Source organism: Podarcis raffonei, chromosome 9 (assembly GCF_027172205.1).
Source record: "Podarcis raffonei isolate rPodRaf1 chromosome 9, rPodRaf1.pri, whole genome shotgun sequence".
NCBI lineage: Eukaryota > Metazoa > Chordata > Lepidosauria > Squamata > Lacertidae > Podarcis > Podarcis raffonei.
In genome coordinates this window covers 59,318,139-59,338,379 of record NC_070610.1, presented here as the reverse complement: position 1 = coordinate 59,338,379, position 20,241 = coordinate 59,318,139, and the positions used below count along the sequence as shown (strand labels likewise).

Below are 20,241 nucleotides of genomic sequence, written 5' to 3'. Positions count from 1 at the left end.
TCAGTGGCAGCTCTGCATTTACAAGAATGTCCAGTTTTGTCACAAAACAAAATACAGGGGTGTCTGTGTGGTACTCAATCATGCAAGCATAACCAAAGTGTGGAAATAGTTCTCCAGGTGATGATCAGCCCTTTGCAGCTCTATTCATGCTGTCCAAATATCTCAGGGAATACCCTTGTATCCTGCCTCCAAGAGTGTGCTGATGGTGTTCCTACACCACATGTTGTTGTTGTTTAGTCGTTTAGTCGTGTCCGACACTTCGTGACCCCATGGACCAGAGCACACCAGGCACTCCTGTCTTCCACTGCCTCCAGCAGTTTGGTCAGACTCATGTTTGTAGCTTCGAGAACACTGTCCAACCATCTCGTCCTCTGTCGTCCCCTTCTCCTAGTGCCCTCCATCTTTCCCAACATCAGTCTTTTCCAGGGAGTCTGCTCTTCTCATAAAGGTAAAGGTAAAGGTACCCCTGCCCGTATGGGCCAGTCTTGCCAGACTCTAGGGTTGTGTGCTCATCTCACTCTATAGGCCGGGAGCCAGCGCTGTCCGCAGACACTTCCGGGTCATGTGGCCAGCATGACAAGCTGCATCTGGCGAGCCAGCGCAGCACACGGAACGCCGTTTACCTTCCCGCTGGTAAGCGGTCCCTATTTATCTACTTGCACCCAGGGGTGCTTTTGAACTGCTAGGTTGGCAGGCGCTGGGACCGAACGAGAGGAGCGCACCCTGCCGCGGGGATTCGAACTGCCGACCATGCGATCGGCAAGTCCTAGGCGCTGAGGTTTTACCCACAGTGCCACCTGCGTCCCTGCTCTTCTCATAAGCACTGCCAAATAATTTATTGGAACGGGAAGCTCCAGGAGACCCCAGTCTCCCTATCTTCCTGCAAGAAGTGATTGCCCTCTTATATCTGACACTGTCGGTCTTCTTTATGATAGAAGTAAAGCTGATCTGAAAGTTCTTCGAAGAGAAATTTTGGCTGGAAACTAGTGGAGCTTGAGAGCAAAAGGTGCCCCCAAACTAACGATAGATAAATCACTCCATTTCCAGTCTGTGAACACTTGTGCTCTCCCATAAGGCCATTCTTCTCATTGGCATTGAAATCCACATTTAACATATTTTAATGTGGTTGTTGTTGTTTTTCTTGTTGTTAGATCCAAGAACTCCACCGCAATATTTACTCCACTGATAACTAAGGCTGCGTGCACACTGTATACTTAAAGCACATTTAAAGCCCATGACCTTCCCCAGAGCATCCTGGGAACTGGATTTTGGGAAGCGTGGTGGGAAGTTTAGCTATATGAGGGGGTAAACTTCGGTCCCAGGAATGGGACTGTAGTTTTGACCTCACAAAGGTGAAATTTCCAGCAACCTTAATGGATTGTGTGTCAAATGTGTTTCAAATGAATAGTGTGGATCCGTCCAATGACAATTAAGCCAGCTGAAATCTGTAGCACGGATAGACCTGGGGTGTTTATGAAGGTGAATCATACACCCCTGTCTGACTTCCTTAATGCTTCATCTACTGAGTTGTTAATACTAGTCAACATGATAAACCCCCTAAGAATATTCTAGCCTACTTATTGTAGACAGCTGCTTCTTCACAATAAATTTCCCCATGCAGTTCGCTGCAGGAACCCGAGACAAGTTTTCACTACCGAATATCTGTACCTGGCTTTAATTAGCAATCAGAAACACCTTCTTGGATGTCTTTTTTGTCTTCAGCTTGAGCAGCAGAAAGAATTCATTGTTGGGAAAGGGCACTAAAACACACGAAATTACATGACTGCTATTAGAAGCTAAAAGTGGCTGTCAGCGCTGCCCAAGGTCCCAGCTCACACAAGACCAACGCTGCTTCTTGCTCAAGTTAAAAAGTCTTTATTGAGGTTCAGTCTCATTTCCAGACGCGCAGCGCGCAACGCTACATCTATCCATCAGACCGTAGAAGTCCCATCTGAATCTCCTCCCCCCTGACACCAGCTTAAGATTCTAGCCTTACTCCACCTCTTCCTCTGTTCCTTCTTTCTCTGGGTCCTTCTGCTAGTCGGAGTCTCAGCCCTCCGAGATTCTTCTGACGCTGATTCTCCCGACTCCTCCCCCCCCCTCTTTCGGGCTTTAGGACCTGGCTCCCAATCCGGGTTTTCTGCTGTCCCGCGCTCCTCCACATTTGAACTTGGCGCGCGCGCGCAGCCTCCCACTTTCCTTCTGACCGTTACACTTGTGTCACTGCTCCCCCTTTCGGGGAGGCTAGCTGGACCTGGCCTTCCCTCCGTCTCCCCACTCCCCGATGGAGGAGAAGCTGGTCCTGACTCACGTGACTCTTCCCCCCCACTGTGCTCTGGTGGGGGAACTGGCCCTACTCCTCCGCTACTCCTTTGGGACTCCCCTCTGGTTCCTTGTTTATGGATCGTCCCTCCTGGGATTCGCCTCGCCCTTACCATAGGCGCCCCCTCCTGGGAATCTTCTGATTCGCTGGAGAAGCTCATGGAATCTCTCGGTCCACTGTCATATTCCCCTACGCTCCCCTCTGATTCCTCTCCTCCGCTCTCTATTTGCTCTCTCCCCTGCTCTTCTGCTCCTGAGCCTCTGACATCCACCCCCCCCTCGAAGCCCCCCCTTCCCCCCTCCCCCTCTTCGGGTGTGGGTTCCAGGTGCTCCAGCGCTGGGGGTGTGAGTGCTGGCTTCTGTTCTTTCCCCCTGGTGTGCAACCGGCCAGCGGGATCAGGCCCCCCCACGATGGGTTCGTCGACGTCGACTTCCTCTGCTTCCATTTCTCTGCTGTCGTGCTCAAAACCAAGATCCTCCCCCCACACGTCCATGTCCACTTCTCCACCCGGTCCCTCGGGTGAGGCTGTGTGCAAGGGCCCCCTCAGCAGTTCCCTGCTCCACCCCACTTCTGGTTGAGTGTCCCACCAATAGGAGCGGTCCGTGGCAAACCCCGAGAGCGACCCCTCCGGGGAGCTCATCCCCGGCGTCGGCTCCTCGTCTGAGGAGAAACCTCGGAACGTGCTGGCTGACAGTGTGGGTGTGAAAAGCCAGTCGTCGAAATACTCCGCCGGCATGGGTCTGTGTGGGAAGATCGAATGGAACTCGTCTTTGAGATAGTGCTCCTCCACGGCGTAGCACGGCACCCACTCATTGGCGCTGGCCGGAGTACCCTCCCTGGCGAGGAGATATTCAACTCCCTCTTCCCCCCATCTGGAGTCCAAAATCTCTGTGACCTCGTTGAGTGGCATCGCCCTCTGTGGTCCCTCCCCTGTTGGCGATGGGCTACTTGGAGCTGGTGCGGTCCCTGGCGCCTGAAACCTGTGGGGCGCCTTGTAAGGCGTGAGCAGTGACCTGTGAAAGACTGGGTGCATTCTGGAGCCCTCCGGGAGTGTCAACCGGTAGGCCACTGGATTGATTTGTGCCGCGACCTGGTAAGGTCCCAGCTGCTTGTGTCCTAGCTTCCTCTTAGCTAGCGTTCTGGCCGGCACTGCCTGAGCTGCTAACCAGACCCAGTCCCCTACCTGTATGTCTTCCCCAACCCTCCTGTGCCTGTCTGCCTGCATCTTGTAGGCGTGTTTCGCGAGTTCCAAGTGCCTTCGGAGTTGCTCATGGACCTCCTGTAACTCTGCGGCTAAGTGCTCTGCCCCCCGTGGCTCCCCCTCTGCCTCGGTCTCCAACCCCGGGAAGGTTCTGGGGTGGCGCCCATTGTTGGCGAAGAACGGTGTCACCCCTGTAGACCCGTGCTTCGTGTTGTTGTAGGCAAACTCGGCTAGCGGTAGGTAGTCCACCCAGGTCGAGGGCTGTTGATTGGCGTAGCATCGCAGGTACTGCTGCATGATGGCGTTGACCCTCTCCGCTTGTCCGTTGGTCTGCGGGTGTCGTGCCGACGCTAAGTTGATCTTGACGTTCAGGATGCCCAGCAGCTTCTGCCAAAAGTTCGAGATGAATTGGCGGCCCCGGTCGGACAGGATGGACCGCGGCAGGCCGTGAGCTTTGAAAACGTGGTCTATGAACAGCTTGGCGGCCTGTTCCGCTGTGGCCACCTTCGCGCACGGAATGAAATGCGCCATCTTGGTGAAGAGGTCTACGACCACGAGTACCGCTGTTTTGCCGCGCGAACTGGGCAGATCTGTAACAAAGTCCAGGGCCACTTTCTCCCATGGTTCGAGCGGCGTCTGCAGCGGTTCCAGCAGACCCGCCGGCTTCCTGTGTACTGGCTTGGCCCTTTGGCAGGTGTCACACCTGGAAACGTAATCTGCAACTTCTCCCCGCACCTTGGGCCACCAAAAGTCCCTGGTGACTAATTCCGCCGTCTTGTCCTTGCCGAAGTGCCCAGCGCTGGGCGCGTCGTGCAGCTGCTGCAAGACTCTCGCGCGAAGGTCGTCTCCCGGTACGTAGAGAGCCCCTTTGCGGAGTTGGTCAATCTTGCAGTCGTAGGGTCTGTGGGGAGGCAGCTTGTCTGCTTCCTTCTCGCAGAAGACTTCCAAAAAGGCCTTGTACTTGTTGGGCACCGCTTGCACCATGCCTAGGTGTAGCTGCGGTGCATCCTCTTGCCCCTCCTCTTCCTGGCAGGTCTGGATGCAATGCGCTGCGCAGTAGGAAGAGCAGAAGGTCAATTGCCGCTGGTACCACGCTAATGCCGGGCTGTGCCTATCCAGCCAACTCATGCCCAACACTATGGGCGTGTCCGACAGGTGGGTGACGTTGAAACTGATGACTTCACGGTGGTTCCCAATTTGCATCACCAGAGGCGGTGTCTGCTGTACCACCTCTCCTCCCAGTATCTTCCTGCCATCTACCGTGACAACATTTAGGGGCGTCTTGGCTGGCAGGAGTGCTATGCGATGCTGCTTGACGAAGTCCAACCCTACAAAGTCTGCGTTGCTACCAGAGTCAATGGTAATAGGGACCTCCAGGGTGAGCCCATCGGGCAGCTGGAGCGATGCAGTGAGTTGCACCACTGGTTTGGGTGGGAGGGGGTCTGTGGGCTGCAAAATCTCTGGGGACTGCTTCACTGACTCGCCTGGTTGAGCCCCAGTGCCTCCATCTCCAACCAGGCGTCGCCGTTTCCCTGCTGCTCTACTCCCTGCTGAATTGCTCCTTTAACAGTTGCTGAAGCTGCAGTGTGCTTCTGGAGCCTCTGGGGACACTCTTTGGCCATGTGCAGTGCACTGTCGCAGATGTAACACTTCCTGCTCCCTCTAGGAGCCTTCGCCTTGACTGCTCCTGGTGTTTGGGCTCTGCTTGCTGTCTGAGCCCTTGCACCTCCGATTTCCATTGGCTCCTCTCCCCTCATCAGAGCAGGCGTGGACTGAGCGCGCTCTGTCTCTCTGGGTAGGAAGGGAGTCATTCTAACTGGCGTGTTTGCTCTCCGCCCCTCCTCCTTGCTCCACGGGCGTTCTTCCAGGCGCACCCCAATTGCGAGCGCCCTTTGCACTACTTCTGCTGTATTTTGGGGTCTCTCCCCCCTCGCCAGCTCATCTTTTACGGCTCCATTCAGCCCCTCCCAGAACAGATCCCTGACAGCAGCTGAGTCCTTCTGCCAGCCCAGCACATTTACTAACCCAAAAAAGCGGGAATGATACTGGCGCACCGTTGCTTTTCCTTGCCGCAATCCATGCATTTCCCTTCTAGCGACATCCACATCCACCGTTGATTTAAAGCAAGCGTCCATGGCTTCAATAAAAGCGCTTGAATCTTTGAGGGCGGGGTCATTTTCGCGTAACAAGGTTCGCAGCCACGACTTAGCTTCCCCATGCAGATGAGTGATTATGAAACCCACTTTCTCCTCCTCATCTCTAAAATCTTTCCGAAGCAAATTGATCGCGAAAACTACTTCTGCTCTGAAGTTAGGGTACTGCTGCAGGTTCCCGTCAAAATGGGTCACAAGGCTCGCTCCCCTTTTCCCGAGGCCAACTCCCTCCGGCTTGGCTCCCAGCTGCCCCTCCTTTCCCCATCTGTCCCACCTGGCTTGCAGATCCTGGCAGAGCGCAGCTGTGTCTTCTTCTTTTTTCTTAGAGGCAGCCAATTCTGCGTAGAGCGTTGAGACCGCTTCCTGCAATTGCTTGACCCTTTCCTCTGTAGTCATCTTTGCCTATCTTCGTGAGCTTGCAGAGATCTAGGGATGGGACTTACTGTCAGCGCTGCCCAAGGTCCCAGCTCACACAAGACCAACGCTGCTTCTTGCTCAAGTTAAAAAGTCTTTATTGAGGTTCAGTCTCATTTCCAGACGCGCAGCGCGCAACGCTACATCTATCCATCAGACCGTAGAAGTCCCATCTGAATCTCCTCCCCCCTGACACCAGCTTAAGATTCTAGCCTTACTCCACCTCTTCCTCTGTTCCTTCTTTCTCTGGGTCCTTCTGCTAGTCGGAGTCTCAGCCCTCCGAGATTCTTCTGACGCTGATTCTCCCGACTCCTCCCCCCCCCTCTTTCGGGCTTTAGGACCTGGCTCCCAATCCGGGTTTTCTGCTGTCCCGCGCTCCTCCACATTTGAACTTGGCGCGCGCGCGCAGCCTCCCACTTTCCTTCTGACCGTTACACTTGTGTCACTGCTCCCCCTTTCGGGGAGGCTAGCTGGACCTGGCCTTCCCTCCGTCTCCCCACTCCCCGATGGAGGAGAAGCTGGTCCTGACTCACGTGACTCTTCCCCCCCACTGTGCTCTGGTGGGGGAACTGGCCCTACTCCTCCGCTACTCCTTTGGGACTCCCCTCTGGTTCCTTGTTTATGGATCGTCCCTCCTGGGATTCGCCTCGCCCTTACCATAGGCGCCCCCTCCTGGGAATCTTCTGATTCGCTGGAGAAGCTCATGGAATCTCTCGGTCCACTGTCATATTCCCCTACGCTCCCCTCTGATTCCTCTCCTCCGCTCTCTATTTGCTCTCTCCCCTGCTCTTCTGCTCCTGAGCCTCTGACAGTGGCTTACAAACAAAGAGATTTTTGTCCTGAACAATCATTAAATATCTAGGGAGCTGCATTTTTGAATGTTTATTATTAATTGCAAGGCTTGATTGCATAGTTCATAGCTACACTATGATTCTGAAGATGTCACATTTATACAAGAGCTGCCAATCTTTTTTGATCTGTGGGTTTGTCTTGAATTTTGAGAAAGAGCCATGGGCACCAGCCACAACATGGCTGCCCTGGGGGCATGGCATAACACAAAATTTAGAGAGTTTGCAGTTGATGCTGCTCCCCCAACCTGCCCTGGACAACCTCATGCAGTCAGATACATCCTGCTGGTCCTGGTTGTGAAGTTCACACAGTGATGCTGCTGCTGTCTAATAATGACAAGTACTGAGTAAAAGTTCCCTGGTACCCAGTGGCAAGGAAAATATGCAACCACACACACTCTCACACACAGCACATGCATGCACTCACCACATACATTCAGACCACATCACACATGCATCTCTCTCATACACACTCATGCAGGCACACTTCATGTGAAAAGTCACATACACATCTATTCCTTTTTCTCTGCCCTAGTGCGAAGGTTGGGGAAGTGTATACATGTTAAGGAGCAAATATACTTCTTCCTAGGAATGCGGGTGGCGCTGTGGTCTAAACCACTGAGCCTCTTGGGCTTGCTGATCAGAAGGTTGGCAGTTTGAATCCCCTCAATGGGGTGAGCTCACGTTGCTCTGTCCCAGCTCCTGCCAACCTAGCAGTTCGAAAGCACGTCAGTGCAAGTAGATAAATAGGTACCACTGTGGCAGAAAGGTATACGGCGTTTCCGTGCGCTCTGACTTCTGTCATGGTGTTCCATTGTGCCAGTAGCAGTTTAGTCATGCTGGCCACATGACCCAGAAAGCTGTTTGTTGACAAACACCGGCTCCCTTGGCCTGAAAACGAGATGAGTGCCACAACCCCATAGTCACCTTTGACTGGACTTAACCGTCCAGGGGTCCTTTACCTTTTTACCTTACCTATACTTCTTCCTGTATACACACTTCTGGAAACCCTGGTTCTATCACAGTAGGGTTTCCAGAGGTGTGCAGACAGGTGTTTAAAGATGTATGCCACCCAAGCTGCAGCAGGAAAAACTGGTGTCCACATTGCAATTACACTTACTCCTTGATGCGTACATAGATGTTTTAAAAATGTGTTTGTTTATTTCATTATTTTTTTTACTACTTGATTGTATAAAACCTCAAAGCGGTTTATAAAATGTTGTTAATGCTGCTTCTGGACACACTGGGCTTACCGGAGCAGGTATCTGCTAGATATCTGCTGTGTAACATGTAGAGCTGCCAAAATGTTCTACAAAGAAATGTTTGGCATCTAGAAAAAAACTGCTGAAAATAGAAGGCAAAATACTTCACCAAGAAAATAAAACAAAACAGGAATTGCTAACATTTTTCCCCCCAGTTGTGCTTTCTGTGTACAGGGTGATTCAAAATTCTCATTTCAGCTCCCTTCATTCTGTTTTGTAGACTCTGTGAATAAGGGTGAGTGCAGAATTAGTCCTCAGTCTTTAGAGAAGAGAAAATGAGAATTGGGAGACAATAGGTAGATGTGTATCTATATTGCATCAGATATGACTTGCTTTCCCGTAATAGCAAGGAGCAATCTTAGAGAGCCATTGCTAACTTAATAGGAAATATTGTTTCTGGGTTGATTAAGTTTGCAGAACCAGATGATGCTTTATTTCTGAACAGTGGGAGTGTTATCCAAGGCTAATAGCCATGCTGGGGCTGGTGGATTTCATGGGAAGTCAAGAATTAAATCTTCTCTCTCTTCATACTGTGGACATGCTAAACATTGAGGGGTAGTAGTGACATGCCTATTGATTATTGTTTAAAAATCCTGGTGTGGTTTCTAACAACATGTTTAGTGCAAGGATGGTGACCCTGTGCCCCTCTAGATATTTTTGAACGTGGCTGATCTGTGATCATCATACTAAAGATTGGTTGGTTGGCTAATATTGCTAGATAACAGCTCTCATCTTCCCTGAGCAGTAGCCATTAGTGTTGGATCAACTCCCATCAGCAACAACATCTAGAGTGCCACAGGTTCCCTACTCGTAGTTTAGCATTACTTCTAGCTTGGTTCTTAGTTTGGAGGAAAGCGCTGCAATCCACCATTACACCGATTTAAACTACCCATTTCACTGTGGGACAGAAAATATGCCACTGTTGGCTTGACTGTATACATTTATTTTACCAGGATAGCTCCTATTTTTTGAAACCTGCTGTTATTTTTGGAGATGTCTTGTTACCATGAGCAATAATTATTCAAATACAATACAATATATCTGACCATAGAGAAGACAATGACCACATGACCTGTTTGTCTGCTCAGTTTCTTGTCTAGGTGCTATAGCTAGTGATTGGCCCTCTCTGCTCTCCCTTCTTACCTCTTTTTTTTAATCTTGTGCATTTTTATGCATAATATTATCTTATGCATAATATATGCGTTCTTATTTGCAGATATATTATTTGGCTGGAGAATTGCATTGCAAAATTCAGAGAAGTTCAAATTTTGAAGGACAGCTGTGTTTTGGTTTGCATATTGGTCTGAGAAGTGCAGATGGGGTAGCTTCTCATTAAAATGCAAACAAAAGTGAATTTCTCCCCTCCGTCCTTAGGCAAAAGCCTGTGCAGTTTTAAGGGAGCCAGTTTGGTGGCTTGGATGTCGATTGAAAGAGAAGAGGGAAAGAAAACATAAAAGATTTGGATTCCGTTCAAGGTTTTAGATTTAACTGTACTCTTCAAACAACATGAAGTGCATGAATTACTGAGCAGAACTGAGTGCAAGTTTTAATGGGCTAATTCCAGAGACCTTTCATTTGCGGAGGGCTGTTTTTGTTGTTGTTCACTTTATTTTAAAGGTCAATATAGCACAAGAAACAAATTAATCAACAGGCATGGGAAATGTTTTGCTTGTTTGGTTGAGGAAGAAGAAACTTGCCATACCTGGCAAGTTTTTAGAGACCATTCATATTTATGAGCTGTATATTGCAGCACTTTGCAATACAAACACCGCTGGAGTGCTATCTGGTTTGGGCATTTGTCAAAAATAATAATACTGATACTGCATTTTTCAGACTAACAGTGTGATCCTGTCTTCTAGTTATTCCAGCTAGGATGGATAGGGTTATCTGTCATGGAGACTAGTATATGATAGAGAAAGCTGGGACTCTTAATGGACATCTTAAAATGGTTAATGGATTACATTGCGTTTACATATCGCAAGGCACCCAAGGTGGTTTACAACTTTAAAATGCAAAAAATAAAATTAAAGTTGATATCAAATGTAGAGCAGTGGCGTTTGTACAGACAGTGACTACTAGCCACAATGGCTATGATCGACCTCCACTGTTGAAGGCAGTATGCCTCTGAATTCCAATAGCTAAGAATGACAAGTGAGGAGAGTGCCGTTGTGCTTGTTTCCTGTCTGTTGGTCACTGTGAGAACAGGATGCTGTGCTAGATAAGCCATTGACTTGAGCCCCAGAATCTATGTTCTGATGTTAACTGGGCCTTGAAATAGATTGAAATGTTGAATTCTTGAGCGTTATGCATATGAATATGTGGATCTTGATGCCACCTCCTCAGGCAGAGAAGGGAGGCTGTTTAACTCTTTCTTTCCCAGCCATAGTTCCACTCTATCAACCATATTTTCCTCCCAATAGATACTTCTTATAGAGATATGTGTCTTTTCTCTCTTAGGGAAAAAAGCCAAACAGCTGAGGTGGGATTCTTCATCATTACCAGCGCCTGATGTGCCAGAGCAGAGGCGCTTTGGTGTGACTTTTACAATCACCAAAACGTCTTCTGGGAAGGTCACTGATGAATGATGCTTTGACATTGTTTGGGGGGTCGTGCCAAAGCAGCTCTGGGAGGCTGTGCTTGCAGTCGTGGGAAGCAGCAGCGATGGAGGAGGAGGAAGAAGCAAAGGGGGGGTAGCAGGCAGTTGGTGGCGGTGAGGTGGTGGCAGGGAGAACAGAGGTGGCGGTACACCATGCCAATGCATACTGACAAAAAACAACAACACTGCATGTAATCTAATCACAAGATGGGACTGTGGGGACAGGTGTGCTAGCTTCACTGCCGTTGTCATCTTTCTCATCACCCTCCATGAGCTGGAGAGCCTCTTGCACTCATGAAGGTTCCCAATACATTTTAGAATCCTCTCCGATTGCTCAAGAAGCATGAGTTGAGATGGATAGGGATACGGAGGCACTGCTCTCTGTCATGAGCACTGACCTCAGCAGAGAGGATGGGAAGATACCATGGACAGTTCCATGCAGGGCTCAAGCTGGAGATATCAAGAGAGCAGAGCTCAGATGTTGCTTCAGCAGCAGACTGAGCCTTAAATAGGAGCAGCTGTTGACTCCGATGGAGCAGGGGGAAAGCTAGGTTAGGAATAGGAAGTTTCTTACAGCCCAATGGCCTCATTCATTTCTAGGCCACATGCTAATGGTGGGCACAGATGAAAGTGGGTGGAGCAACAAATGCACACACCTCTCTCTAGCCTTCATCCAATCAAACTAGAGGTGTTATCAGAACTCAGTGGTATGTGCCAGTCAGGCAAAAATGCCCAAGGAGGGTGCAAAGTGGGATTGGTGAGTAGAAGAGACTTGAGGGCCAGATAGAGAGCCCTGGAGGGCCACTTGAGCCTGACCTCTGTGCTAGGACATCTGAACTGGAATCCTCAGAGTCAGATACGAGTGAGGTACTGTAACAATGGGCCTCTCTTGTGCTACTTGCTTTCTAGCCCTGAGGGCAATTCTCACTAAGAATTCCCATGCTCCTCCCCCGAAGGAGGGGAGACCAGATCACTGGGTGGGGTGGAGCAGATGGGACATTGTTGCTTACTGGGAGGGTGGTGATATTTATTTATTTATTTATTTATTTATACATACATACATACATACATACATGCATGCATACCCTGCCCATCTGGCTGGGTTTCCCTAGCCACTCTAGGCAGCTCCCAACAAAATTAAAAACACAATAAAACATCAAACATTAAAAACTTCCCTGAACAGGGCTGCCTTCAAATGTCTTCTAAAAGTCAGGTAGTTGTTTATTTCCTTGACATCTGATGGGAGGGCATTCCACAGGGTGGGTGCCACTACCAGGAAGGCCCTCTGCCTGGTTCCCTGTAACCTCACTCCTCGCAGGGAGGGAACTACCAGAAGGCCCTCAGAGCTGGACCTCAGTGTCCAGACTGATCGATGGGGGTAGAGACACTCCTTCGGGTATATTGGGCCAAGGCTGTTTAGGGCTTTAAAGCACAACACCAACACTTTGAATTGTGCTTGGAAACATACTGGGAGCCAATGTAGGTCTTTCAGGACTGGTGCTATACGGTCTCGGCGGCCACTCCCAGTCACCAGTCTAGCTGCTGCATTCTGGATTAATTATAGTTTTGGGGTCACCTTCAAAGGTAGCCCCATGTAGAGCGCATTGCAGTAGTCCAAGCGGGAGATAACTAGAGCATGCACCACTCTGGGTGAGAGACGTGGCAGTGGGGAGTCTGGCACACAGCAAATGCATTGGCAGGAGGGCCGGATCAGCTCCACCAGTGTGACTGCACTGCATCAACCACCCCACCTCATCCCGCCTTCTCTCATCAACCCACCTGACAGGAAGCTAGTGCAGCAGCTCTGCTCAACACAGCAAACCACTTCTGAGGGACTCCTGGCAGTCTCACACACAGCTTTCTGACTCCCATAATGGCCTGATGTAGTACTGAGTGAGAAAAACAGGGGAATTGTTATCCTGTGGATATCCCTTTGCTCTCATGTATTTTGCTGGCCTGGGAAAGAATTGTGCTCATATAAATGATCCTGGGGAGCAGCTCAAAAGGTGAGCAGGTATCAAAGCCTGACAGCCAAGGCCAACCTGAATAGAAAGATCTTACAACATGTCTAAAAGATGTTCAGGCTTTTGGCAAATTTCCATAAGGGAGGGAGTTCCAACATATGCTCCTTAAATTCCAGCCTTGAAAATGTCTTCTCTTTTTTCAAAAGCAAATGCCAGGCAGTACACGATGCACTACCTTGTTAAAATGAAAAAAATAAAATATAATGTAAGCCCTCACAGAGTCGAACAGAGAACAACAAAACAAAAAGGCATTGAGTTGTACACAAGTAGGTTATACTGAGTGTGGACCCACTGAAATTTTTAAACCTAAGTTAGTCATTATTTTCAGTAGGTCTGCTGTAAGTAGAATACAACCTAATGCAATTTGCCGGTGCACTGGATAGTGGACTAGCACCCCTAACAGATAGAATATTCAAAGTGAGTACAAAAAGTAATTTGCTACCTACCTATCCATCATGGTTCTGCCCCATTGGGTAGTGTTTCAGCAGGGTGATTTCATAGAAGCAGAGACATGTTTCTAGACCTCATGGCTGTAAAAACAGGTGAAATGTACAAAACCATAAAGGGGGTTTATTGGGATCGCCTTGGGGGGGCAGGGGGTTGCTTTTGTGCCTGCATAACTGCTTCTCCTCTCCCACAACTAGCAGAGAAAGAATAAAATATGCAAAACAAACAAATGTGTATACAAGTGTAGTGTATCAGTCAAATCATTCAGCTGCTGAAAGCAGACTTTATTTTTTGTTCAGAATGTGTACACCTTTTGAGTATCAAGAATCTTGCATCCATATGAGATTGCACATGCTATACAACCAGCTACTGGGGTTCTGCTCTTTGGCTCATCAATAAAAGCTTTTGGGTAGTGGCCAAAGTCACTCTCCTGGGAAATATATATGGTGCCATCTTTTTTCCATTTGTAAGGGGTGTGGTGAATGGGAAAGGCACTTAAAAAAATAAAAATCATGAGATCCAGTCAGAAATCTTCTATCCAGAGCTTTTGTATCACATGAGCGCTGGCCCCAAAATCAGAAAGGGAGTGACGTCAAATGGCCCAGGGCCAACATTGATTCTGACAATAGAGGGATCCTGATACAGGGCAAAGACAATCAAATCAAGTACCTTGACTGAGAGTCAAAGAACAGAGTAAAGTGAGGGCCAACCTCAGCAATATGTTAGCTTCTAGTATATTGGTAGTGGGAATTTAGAATTAGATTTCATAGATATGTTCTGGCCAGGCAAAAAAACATCCAAAGGGGATACAAAGCAAAGGGCAGAGGGGTTTGTGGCTTGGGGAGAGTCCTAAGGACCAGTTACAAAGGACGGGAGAGCCACACTGACCCACATGCCTCAGCTTCCCTATTCCCAGATTAGTTCCTCTAGCCAAAGGGACCTGTAATGCGTATGGGGTTGCTCGTGCGTAAGCTGCCGCCTCTCCAGGCTAAATTGCCTTGTTAAACCTTTCTGACTGGACAGCCCTTCTCACCGTGGCTGCCTCAGTCGCTAGCAGAATCCGTCAGTGGGCGTTTCTTAAACCTCTTCCAACATAAAAGTTGTTTGACGCCCTCCAACTCTCACTGCGCGGAAATCTTCTGCGCAGGGAGGGCGTGGGTAGCGGAGGACCTGTGCTCTCCCCGCTGGTGTCCAGTGAAGAGTCCTGGAGCCCTCTCGCCGATTCCCCCATCTGCCTCCCTTTATCCCTGGTGTTGCACTGATTTGCTTCCCCCTCTACTGAGCTGCCTCTCTCCCTGCTGGGCCCTTCTCCAGCATCATCTGAGAGCCTTCTCTTCGCCTCTAGCTCCGATGTCAGTTCCCTGACAGGACCTTGGGGCTTATGCTTATCAAATAGAAGTTCTGCTGCACCAGGTATGCTTGGGCACTCCTAAAATAGCTCTTTGGATTTTTGCTGTGGTCTATGCTTAGTGTTGCTTGCAAAACAAACCAACATACACACACAAAAAGCTGATTAATTCCTGTGCAAACATGCCAACAAGTTGTCAGCTTTAACTTATTGCAATTAGGGGGTCAACCTTTTATGTTTTCTCCCTGTGTTCCTTTGTCTCCTGTTACGCTTTTTACAGAACTGGATTGTGTTGAAGCAGATGTTGCTAAGGAAAAGCTCATTCAGAGGGAAACCAGTTCTGCAGAAAGTAGGGGACCAGATGGGATATCTGCATGGCTGGCTCCAGAACTGTGCTCTCTGGCCTGCACTGAAACCCTGATGGACACTCCTGCTACTGAGCACTCTTTGGTCTTTTCCCTCCCAGATAAAAGAAGACAGCAAGGAAAGCAACAATCAGGAGGAGGAAGAAGTCGAGACAGTAGATGATACTTACGTGGTGATGATGAGCTCAGAATCTCTCTGCAATGGACTTTGTACGTTTCTGGTATAGAGATCTCCAACACTGCTTCTTCTCCACAGTGACAATATAAATTTATATGTCCTAATGCGTACATCCACAGGGAAGAGCTACAGTTTTGTGAGCAGCTTCTACCTTAGTTAATTTAAAGCACATTAGCTTTTTGCCATTAACCATTTTCTTCTCCCCTTGAGCACACTCCATCCTCTGGTATTCCTGGTGTTTTACCACTAGCATCCCTTGCCCTAAACGGCACACAAGCACCAGGACTCCACAGGTACTCCAGTGGCCGTCTTGAAGACCATCTCTCCTTATCTGAGTCTAGAAAGGAGCACCTTTGGCTATGTAGCAAAAGGAGGCTGGTACCAGTCCCTCCTTTGGACTAACCTAGGTTCCTCACTGCACTGCATTGTCAAAACAGCTGTCAGGAAGTCCATGTCCCTGGCAGCCAGTCCTAACCAGCTCCCCAGGAATTCCCAAAGGGTCATCCACTTCGGGTGGTCTGTGAAGAACCCCTACCATCTGAATTCGATGGAATTCGATTTGTGATACTGTAAGACAGAATATAAGAAGTAAAAAGAATAATAATAATATAATAATATATTATTTATACCCCGCCCATCTGGCTGGGTTTCCCTGGCCACTCTGGGTGGTTCCCAGCTGAATATTAAAACGCAATACAGCATTAAACATGAAAAACTTCCCTAAACAGATGTCCCTTCAGAATTCTTTTGAAAGTACGGTAAGATAGTTACTTATTGCCTTAACATCTGATGGGAGAGTGTTCCCCGGGGCAGGTGCCACTACCAAGAAGGCCCTCTGCCTGGTTCCCTGCAACCTCACTTCTCACACACAGTGAGGGAACCGCCAGAAGGCCCTCAGTGCTGGACCTCAGCGTCTGGGCTGAATGATGGAGGTAGAGACACTTCTTCAGGTATACAGGACCGAGGCCATTTAGGGTTTTAAAGGTCAGCACTGACACTTTGAATTGTGCTTGGAAACATACTGGAAACTAATGCAGATCTCTCAGGACCAGTGTTATATGGTCTCGGCAGCCACTCCCAGTCACCAGTCTAGCTGCCGCATTCTGGATTAATTGCTGAGTCACCTTCAAAGGTAGCCCCATGTAGAATGCATTGCAATAGTCCAAGCGGGAGATAACTAGAGCATGCACCACTCTGGCGAGACAGTCTGCGGGCAGGTAGGGTCTCAGCCTGCTTACCAGATGGAGCTGGTAGACAGCTGCCCTGGACACAGAATTGACCTGCACCTCCATGGACAGCTGTGAATCCAAAATGATTCCTAGGCTGTGCCCCTTGTCCTTCAGGGGCACAGTTACCCCATTCAGGACCAGGGAGTCCTCCACACCAGCCTGCCCCCTGTCCCCCAAGAACAGTACTTCTGTCTTGTCAGGATTCAACCTCAATCTGTTAGCTGCCATCCATCCTCCAACTGCCTCCAGACACTCACACAAGACTGGTTCTGATTTAAAAGAGAGGTAGAGCTGGGTATCATCCGCATATTGAAGAACGCCCAGCCCAAACCCCCTGATGATCTCTCCCAGCAATAAAATGCAGTTAAAAAGTATACAGCATCTATGCTACAAACAGGCAGTGAAATCACTAAGAGGTCTACCAAGACCCATAGCCATTTTCAAGTGGTTCATGGGTGGTGGGGAGCCACTTTATTATATCTTTATAATGACCCTTAGTTTTGCCACTGTTGGTAGTTGGCCAGACCTCTCAAATGAAGCCAGTGCCAAGTAGCTGGGTCATATCCTAGCCTCAGATGTCGGCAGTTCAGCTATCAATGGGCAAAGGCATGTTAACTGCAGCTGCAAGCAAATGGAATGCACGAGGGGCATCATTTCATCCAAAATAGAGACTGTCTCTAAAAAAACCCAACTATGTGGAAGCCATTTGCCTTCCCCACTACCCTGGATGGCTTCATCCTTTATATGTGTGCTCAGTGAGACACCAGGGCCTCACAAACCCATTAAAGGACCATCTTTGCAGCAATTCTAACATTTCTTCTCCTAAGGGCAACATTTATTCCATGTTAAAGAATGCCAAATGATAAGCTGGCGAGTCACAGTCTATTAAAAATATATAACCCCATACAGCTGCATAAGTTATAGCCTGCTCGACTCACTCCTATGTGCTGTGCTGCATTCATAATTGAGCAATTTGAGCTCGGAGTGGGGGGGGGCGCATGAAGGGGAGCAGACACAGTTCTGGGTTTCCACCACCATTTGGAGAAAGCCTAGCATTATCACAAGCATGAATATGTTACACAGGAAAGTTACAAAATCTAATAAAAACCTCCACCATTCATTTAATAAATATTTTAGGTGCTTTTTCACTGGAGTTATACATGTGTCAGCTTTTCCACTGTATTAGTTCATGAAAGTTTTATAAGCAGTGCTGCCGTTGCTTCAGTGGAAATCTGTGAAATATGAAATGTTTCCAGATGGCATACTGTATTTTAAAATGAAATAATGATAATATGTCCTCCCCAGCATTAGCCGCCAGGCCAAACCCAAGAGAACAGCCTGGAGCTTGCTGGAAAATCCAGAAGGACTCGAGAATGGTTGGTGATGGAGAGGAACAGGAAAGAGAGGCTAAAACAGGAGAAGAAGAAGAAGAAAATAAATTAGGGGGAAATCCACAATGCTCAAGTGAGGAGGAGGAGGAGAAGGCTCCTAAAGGAAGAAGCAGAAATGTGGTCTACCCTGAGAGGCCACCTTTGCCGCCTCGAATCCCACTTACCACCGCAAGACAAGATGAGGTTTTCAACTGGACCCCAGGTACGGAGTCATGAAAGCAAACAAATCCTCCCAAAATATTTGCAGTATTTATTTAATTAATCTAGATATTTCTGTGCAGCCATTTTATGCTGTCTGTTGCTGGGGATGGGAACAGACTACCATAAGTACATGGCACCAGCATTAAAAGACCTGCAGTAACTTCCCAACTGCTTTGGGGGCATGTTCAAGGTTCTTGCACTAGTGTATAAAGCAACTTTGGCCCAGGATTGCCTTCACCAGTACGCTCCAAGATGATCACTGAGTTTGCCTGGGGGAGCACCAGTAGCATTCCTGCATTGACCTGAGCACGACTCTGTGGAATTCTCTCCCATTAGAAACCAGGCAGAAACCATTCCTGTTAAGGGTCAGACATCGGGTTAAAGTGGTTTCATTTCAGAAAGCCTTTGCACCATGAGTGCTGTACCGATGTTCTGCTCTCTGATGTTTAAAACTCATTTTAAATTTTGCATGTTGCACATTTTATTTTTTTCTGCATTGAGACATATGGTGAAAAGTGAGGTCTGCACATGTGAAGCATTTAATGCCCTCCCACAGGGGCCTCCTCTGTAGTAGCTCCTTGTTTATTAAATGCTCTCCATAGGGAGGTCTGCCTGGCACCAACCTTGTCATTGTGCCAGCGTTGACTGGGCTATCTACACAATGCTGTCAATGGGGTCACCCAGTGTAAAGCAGAATAATTTTAGAACAGGAACAGGGAGCCAGATCTTGTTCGACTTCATCCCCTATCAGCTCCATCCACCATAGCCAATGGTCAGGGGCAACACATGTTGTAATTCTGCAATGCATGGAGGCCTCCAAGTTTCTGAATGCTATTGTACATGGGTAGGCAAACTAAGGGCTGGGGGCCGGATCCGGCCCAATCGCTTTCAAAATCCAGCCAGTGGATGCTCCAGGAACCAGCGTGTTTTTACAACAGTAGAATGTGTCCTTTTATTTAAAATGCATCTCTGGGTTATTTTTGGGGCCTGCCTGGTGTTTTTACATGAGTAGAATGTGTGCTTTTATTTAAAATGCATCTCTGGGTTATTTGCGGGGCATAGGACTTCATTCATTCCCCCCCTCAAAATATAGTCCGGCCCCCCACAAGGTCTGAGGGACAGTGGACCGGCCCCCTGCTGAAAAAGTTTGCTGAGCCCTGCTATTGTAGAAAATATCACCTGAACCAGCCCTATCAATATTGGATCTAGATATAGATACAGGTATAACTGGTTCACATAGAAATGCGCAAAGTGTTGTGACAAAATAGTCTGGGGGATTTTTAACTGCCATAAAATATGGTGGGTGCTGCTGCCCATGATAAAGATATTGTTCTCTTGCCAAATCACCTTTTGCGTGGCTGTACCCTTGAAGTGCCACTGTTCCCACAAGAGCAGCCGACAGAGGAGGGGAGAAGGGATCAAAGGATTTATTGGAAAGGGTTTGGAATGGCTCGTTGGCCCGCCAAACTGGCACATGGCGACGCCACACATGAATAATTCTATTGCATCACGGATGTGTCTCTAAGCAGGCAGACGTGCGCACTAACTCCAGGCGGTGCCAGTTAATATCCTGGGGATGAAGTAGAATCCCTCTGAAGCGCTTTCTGTATGAATCTTTCAGTTTAATTGCGCTGTGTTTCTGTGAAGCATTAGGTTGGTTTCATCTTTGGGAGGGGTGCGATCGTTTCTTTTTCAAAGAGAAACTGTAATGAGTCATCCATCCACATTCTTTAGAGGGTCATTTGCTGCTGGTACTGCAGGAGAATAGCTGCAAAGAAACCTGGAGTCAACCCACTGCTGCCATCCTTTGTTTGCCAGTGGCATGAGTGCCCCCTGTGGAAGCTGGGAGGTCAGAGTGCTAACATAGTGGAGTAATAATAATAATAATAATAATAATAATAATAATAATAATGGCAAGTTGGGAAGGGACTCTTCTTCATATGAAACACAGGATGCCACACTTGTTTTTCTCCAATGCTCTCTGTTTTAATTTGCCTTTCGTTAACAGTCATCAAGGAAATATCTCTGATTGTAGGTCTTTTCATGTGCTGCATTCAATGGGTTTACTATCCGCATTGCTCTGTATGCAGTAGCTGAACTGAATGGGCACTTGGAGCTTCTTTCACACAAACACTTGTACATAGAATCATAGAATTGTAGAGTTGGAAGGGATTGCGAGGGTCATCTAGTCCAACCCCCTGCAATGCAGGAATCTCAGCTAAAGCATCCATGAGAGATGGCCATCCAACGTCTGCTTAAAA

At 48.3% G+C, this 20,241-nt stretch overlaps 1 protein-coding gene across 1 annotated transcript in view; it reads left to right on the top strand.

The window, feature by feature from the left end:
• BANK1 (B cell scaffold protein with ankyrin repeats 1) overlaps positions 1-20,241 on the top strand; it is a 165,066-nt gene that overhangs the window by 120,519 nt on the left and 24,306 nt on the right. The window contains exons 8-9 of the mRNA XM_053403349.1: positions 15,083-15,191; positions 17,694-17,981. Coding sequence (XP_053259324.1) covers positions 15,083-15,191; positions 17,694-17,981 — 397 coding nt within the window. The remainder of the gene's footprint in view (positions 1-15,082; positions 15,192-17,693; positions 17,982-20,241) is intronic.